The sequence below is a fragment of the Podarcis melisellensis genome (genome assembly GCF_964234715.1).
Source record: "Podarcis melisellensis genome assembly, chromosome: 12".
NCBI classification, from domain to species: domain Eukaryota; kingdom Metazoa; phylum Chordata; class Lepidosauria; order Squamata; family Lacertidae; genus Podarcis; species Podarcis melisellensis.
This window is the reverse complement of record NC_138544.1, coordinates 46233914-46240593: the sequence shown is the minus strand read 5'-3', so window position 1 is coordinate 46240593 and position 6680 is coordinate 46233914. Positions and strand designations below refer to the sequence as shown.

The following is a 6680-nucleotide window of genomic DNA, read 5'->3' as shown; positions in this document are numbered from 1 at the left end:
AAATTTGAATGCCAAATCAAACTGTATGTTGGAGAATAGAGCAGAAAGGGGTGGGGAGCTTGCTTTTGTATTTATACTCTCTCTACCACTCTCCCTTCCTCAAACTTAAGCCATTTTAAATGGACAAAAAAGGAAGCACACTGCTTTAGTAATTCTTTCCACATTCTGATATTTCCTGAAAGAGATATTGTCTCTTGGCTTTCAGAAACATGAATGCCTGAGGGATTTTTTTCTGTCATTACACAACTCGTCTTGATTACTTAAGATCGGACAAGTAAGCATATTAGGAATACCAACTATTGCTAAAGTAGGTGACCTTGTAACATTGTTGCTTGATCTTTTATGCTTGCTATGCTTGTTTCATCTTTGACAATTAAATGATAATTTGTTTTACATTTTATCTTCCAGAAATAAATAATCAGAAATAATCTGATACACTCAATAAAAAATAGATGTTGTGTGTTTTATTTAAAGGTATAAAACATGCACAGTAAAGGATAATTCGGATAGTGGAATAGTAGTATTAAAAAACTGTATAGTTGTCTCTTTGCCGTTGTAGAATATTTTATATCTCTCCTACCTTCTATGGGATGATTTGTTAGGATGTGAATAACTTAAGGCAAGTCATTTTTCTACTGTGGACCTGATTTATCACTGTTGCAAAATTTTTTGCTTGGGGCATTTAAGGGAGTATTGTTTGCAACTTAGCAAACTAGTTCAAGTGTGATGTAACCTTTACCATAATGCTGTTTTGAGTTGGAGTCATCAGTTGCTGCCCCATTACGTTAGCAAATAGCTTTGAAAATATCATTTGTGCAACACTAGTTCAAATGAATATAGTTCAAATGTGTAGTCAAACCTTGATCTGACTTCCTCATGCGAAACAGTTACAAAAAATGAAGGGGACATTAAAAAGCACAGTCAAGTTCATCCACTGGTTTACAGAAACCAGACCTATGTTAGGTGACCTGATAGTTTCATATGTTGCCATGGGAAGGCTACAGTTGCAGCTTTTGGCCTATGAATGTGAGAATACTCCCAACAGAACTTGAGAAACTCCAGATTCAGGCGTCACCCCACTTAATGCACAGTTGACTTCTGTGCGACTGCGTATCTGTGTGGCACTCGGAAATACATACGTACGTACCAGGAAATGGGTGAAAGTCCTCAGGGCTTGCAAGGAGACCCTCCCTGGAGCCAGACAAGTATGTCATTGAGGGCACAGAAAGCCCCCAAAAGACCAGAGGCACAGCAAGGCTTTGTTTAGGCTGCTCAGCCTCCACACCTAACAGCTGAAGTGCACATCTTCCAGCCAGCCCCAGAGCTTCAACTGTAGATATTTCGGTCTGGATTGAAGAGAGCTGGAGAGCAGGAAAAAATGGGTGTTTAGAGGGTGTTCCCCCTTTTCTGATTTTCACTTATGCGCGCAGGGTTGTTTGTATAGATTCCTGCAGATTCCTGTCTGTTTACAATGTAATATTATAGTTAACATTTACTTATTGTCTTGAATCATCTGATTATGTTCTTTTGACACTGTATTTTGATCAGTATGGCCTAGCTAGCAGTGTGCTGAGAGATCCCATGTATCCAGTTCACGCTATGCTTACCTGCAAGTGAATGTGCATACTTTGGATTACAACTACATCCGTACTTCTGTATTTATTCTTGCAGGTCTATAATCAATTGAGGTGGGGCTGGGTACATCCACATTGTGTGTGTCCCTGTGCTCTGCTATGGCCCTTCTCTGGTTCGCACCCATCCATCAAGAGACCATGGAGTGCACTCCAGGGGTGAAGTCAAACTGCTGCATTAGCAGCACCAAATTGACTTCCATGGGGAAGAAGCCTGGGCAGTGAGTATGGAGGTCTTGGACTTCTCAGATGGCAAGACCTCCTGGCCCTTGCTGATGTGATCCAAAGGAAAGTGGAGCAATACGTTCAGCACCAGCTTGGCTGCAGGAGTTGTGGGAAGGAGCATACAAGATGCCACCCAACTACTTTAGGAACTGCACTCCAGATTTGGGCAGGGTTTACTCCTTAGCATTTTCTTCTACCAAAGATATCTCCCAAGGCAGCAGAGGTTTGGGACCAGAGTTTTGCTTCTCCTAGATGGGCTACCTTCCTTGGCTGACGAGCTCTACCAACCCCTCACTTCCCTTTATCTAGAACTTGTGCAGAAGCTGCCTTCTTGACCATCAGACCCACTATTGGTCTTGTCCACTCAATTTACTAGAGCCTGTCTTTGCATGCAGGTACTTTTTCCTCCGTAGTACTATCAATACATTGGGGGCATGTCTGCAGTGGGACAACTTGCCAAATGTGTGTTGCTTGTCTCCATGAGCCGCAACCCTGAATGCTCAGGGTTATAGCTTATGGGGCTAGCCAGTGTGTATTTGGAAAGCTGTCCCGCTGCTGCCATGCCCCTAATGTGTGGATAGCATTGGGGAGGGAGGGGGCATAGCAGGGCACCACTCATCCCTCATGGGAGGCTGAACACCTGAATCAGGCTTTACTCTAAAACAGTTCCACTGATATTAAATCTCATTGAAACAAATGGAATATGCTTTCAAGAAGTAGGCTTCTGATGGTGCAGTAAGCGTACCTGTCAGCTCATACTGAAGGTAAACTGCAACATCTGAATTGTGGATTTTTTCATTTCTCACTAATGTTCTCATTGTGGCCCTTAACATGCATGATAGCAGGAAGATTAAAGTATAGGTAGTAGTTTTGCATGCTTCAGCAATAATTGACTTAAAATGTGAAAGTCTTTTTGACTAATTTTTGTATTGCTTCACTAATCAATATTTAATATGGTTTTCATAGGATATTTAACATGACACTGATATACTGGACAGGTAATTTCCATTATTTTGAAAACCTAATTTAATAGGGTGAATCCAGGTAACTGCCAGCAATGATCCCCTCTTGTGGCTGCAATCCTATACTCATTTATCTGGGAGTACATCCCATTGAACTCAATGAGATTTACTTCTGTGTAAACATGTATAGGATTGTGCTGTGTATCTCCATGTGCCATACTGTTTTGCTAAGGACTTGTTCAGTTAATTCCATTTCTTGCATTAAATTTGTAAGATTTTTGTGGTGAAAGGGCAATTGATCTTGACAGAAATCACCTTTCCAATTTAAGTGATTTGCTACCAAAGCTTAAAGGATAATATTCCGCACCCCCCCCCCTTAAGGTTCAGTAATCTCTCTTTAAAAGCTAAAGGCTGTTCGGTCTTTTGGATAGTTTTACAGTACAATGCTATATATATCTTCTTGGAAGTAAGCCCCATTGAGTTCATTGGGGATTACTTTCATGTATGTTAGCATTGGATTGCAGCCTTAAAGTACGCTTGGAGCTGCTGCACATGAATTTTTTCCTACTCTGGCTTCGTGATGTGTGTGTTAATAATGATAAATATACTGTGTTGTCACATACAGTGGTGTACATGTTTATTACACACAACAGTGGTTGGTGTAGGAGAAATATCACGTGTCAGTGGGCCCTTGAATCCTGCTTGTTAATTTCTCCTTTTCCCCGTCTTCCGTGTGTGTGTTTGCTTGCTGCCTCCTCAGCTTTAGGTGTAACTTCTTGCAAGATCTGGAGGAGGGCTTGCATTTAAGCATGTCTTTTCCTGAATAATGCATGAATTTTGCAGTCATTCTGGTGCATGAAGATGTGCAAAGGATCATTAGTATAATGAAATGCAGATTGATGATGTCCAACTGACTAAGCTGTTAACATTTTATGAGCAAATAACTTCTCTAGTTCTAAAATTGTATTTTTCCCCCTCAAAGGTTTTGACGGTGCTTTATTATGTTTGTCTTTCTCTTCCAGTTTTTGAAGGTTTTTAGTTTTGTCTAAATTGCACTGGAAACCGCATTGGGCAGGGGCCTGACTTTTTCCTGTGTTTTCTTTAGCACCTTGTAGATGTAGGTGCATGATTTAGAATAAATATGAATAAATATTAAAATGATTTCTTCCTCCTCTCCAAATTTGGTTTGTATCACTTTAATTGTGGCTCTTCCTTTCTTCTTGAAAATGATAAAAAAGGGCCTGTATCTAAACAGCCGGTTGTTTTCCTGATCCCGTGAAATATGGCTTAAATAAAGTGTTCATTTTGCAGAACATTTTGACCATGATTAAAAGGGAAGGTTAAATTGCACCATCAGATTAAAATACATTATCTATGTTCAGCTGTTCCATGAGTGTAGTAGATCTTTTAGCCAGAGCTAGCACAAAGATGAGGAAAATCTAAGTCCCCTTGGGTCTGCTTTGAGCTTAAGAATTTTAATAATGACTAGTGGAGGGAAATTATCACTAACAGGTTGACCTTTTGGAGACATCTTCCAAACCGCTGATACCATTTCTGTTGGTTGCTAGTCACAAGAAAAGTACATGTGAAAAGGGCGTTTAGCTTGTAGGAAAGGCTGCTTCAGAGGAATGCCATGTACCAAAACATACAGTATCCTCAGCCTTAATTAGTAAGTCTAATTAAACAGAGTCACGTAGTATTTTTCTGCGTTAATTTCAAGTATTATTTACACTACATTGCCTTGCAATTTGCAAAACATGCATTTGTTTTTGGCTGTAGATTTCATAACCTAGATTTTTCAAACCCCAACAGTCTTCTAGTTGTTAGATGTATATAACAGTTTTCATTCCTAATTTGAGAGTTGGTGTATTTTCAAATATCCCTACATCAGGGATTTCCACACAGTTGTTTTAAATGCTGCTCAAACTTCTTTGCTTAACTTTATTGCTTTCTTCTTTGTTCTGCAAGTTCCTGGGTCTCTTTCCTGGACCGTCATTATTGTTTCGGAATTCTTTTTCGGGTGGGGGAAATGAATGTTGCCTTCTGAGTTGATAGTCTTTTAACCTTGGGTTCAAAGTAACAATTAGCCATTGTTCTGTTATTGAAGCTAAAAACTCACATCTTAAAATTAGAGCTGGCACCAATTAAAGAAAATGTAATTGATTAACTATGAGCTATAATTGTTTAAAATTGTATACAAATAGAATTATAATTCTGAACAGTATTATTTGTCTTTAGATTATTGACACATGAATAAGACACCATTTTAGAAGAGGCATTCTTTCCCATGGGAGAGAGGAGGAATACCTCTGTTAAAGTGTTGTCTACCTCCCATGGTTATGTAAGTTCTTGTACTAGAACAAATTCCGCTGTCAGATGAACAGTGGCCATCTTCTTAACTGAAAGGTTTTTAATTGAGGAAATGCTTCAGCTTTTGTTAAAATGGAATTTGAGGAGGGGAGGAAATGGAAAATGTTTCTTGCTTAATAGATTCATATTAATTGTCAAAAGATTTGGATACAGTGGAGTTTCTTGGACACTGTTCCCTAAATGAAGCACAACTTGATTTTCTTATGGGAGCAGTATGGTTCATGCATGGGCAAGTATGGTTGAAGTGTACTGTCAGGTAATTTAAACACAGTTCAGAAGACTTTTGAAATGCATAATGATGATTTTAAAATAGAGCAAAATGTTAAAAAAAGATACATTTGCAAATCTGTTTTAATATTCTTAGTAGCATTGAATGTTAAATGAATTAACTTTTTAAATAATTTAATTTGATTATAGCAAAATCTTTGTGTAAGGTGTTTTATGAAAGAACAAGTTAGTAAACTGCTGCAACATTTTACTAAATATTCTACTAAATATTACCTGACTCCACCCTTCAAACATCATCTTCCTTTACTTACAGCTGGGTTTATGACTTTGCATGCACTTCATTGAACTGTAGTAGGTGTTTGATTGTTTGCTGGAAGCATTTTGGAATTCTCACTGGGTTTGCATTTCGAAGGCACTTAGTAGGCCCCTAGCCTAGAGGATGGTTTTTTTTATTTATACGGTGGCTTTTTAGCTAACAATTAATGGCAGAGAATGTGGTCGCAATTCTCCTGTTTTCATATATCCACAGCATTATATTTTAAATAGAATCAGAATTAAATAATCTTAACTAAAAGCAGCTCTTTTTCCTCAGACAAAAACAAAATACCCCTTCCCTAAAAATGATTTAAGAATTTTGCAGGCTTAAATTTTTCCATTACAATGATTTCTTCTAAGACTGACTCATTATATAAGGCAAATTCTAATACTTAACACTTGATTTTAGTTTATCTTAGGAACTTCTGGGAAGTTGTTTTTTTGAAGTAATGCCCACAGAAAGTGGAAGTTGTGCCACTGCTCGCCAAGCCAAGCAGAAACGCAAATCTCACAGTCTTTCTATACGGAGAACAAACAGTTCTGAACAGGAGCGGTCAGGATTGCAGAGAGAGATGTTGGAAGGCCAGGTAAATTTGGCTGGAGTTTGTGTGTATTTGTTTGTTTATATTTGTTTAAATTATCTACTTAATCCTATTAAGGCAAGTGACAATAGCTTGATAACAATCTATTGAGCAGCAAGGCTAATTCCATATAATTCCAAAAAACAAAAGATCTCTTTTTCAAAAACAAAACTGGAGGGTTTCCATACTGTGAGGAATGATGAAATGTAAAAGCCTATAACTCCTAGTTTAAAACTTGTGAATGCCTAAGCATTCAGTCCTTCACCTCATTTATCCTCAACGCATCCTTTGTGAATGTTCAGGTGAAACAAGGGGTGTGTGTGCTCAAAGCCACATCATTGGTCTTCACTGCTGAACAGGGAATCTGA

General features: G+C 38.4%; 1 protein-coding gene across 2 annotated transcripts in view; it reads left to right on the top strand.

Annotated features, from left to right (window-relative positions):
• The first annotated feature begins 2833 nt into the window (after positions 1-2833).
• The window catches only part of WDR37 (WD repeat domain 37), a 42382-nt gene continuing 38535 nt past the window's right edge, over positions 2834-6680 (top strand). For both annotated transcript variants that reach the window (XM_081882504.1, XM_081882503.1), the window contains exons 1-2: positions 2834-2854; positions 6141-6318. In XM_081882504.1, coding sequence (XP_081738630.1) covers positions 6181-6318 — 138 coding nt within the window. In that variant the 5' untranslated portion in view covers positions 2834-2854; positions 6141-6180. The remainder of the gene's footprint in view (positions 2855-6140; positions 6319-6680) is intronic.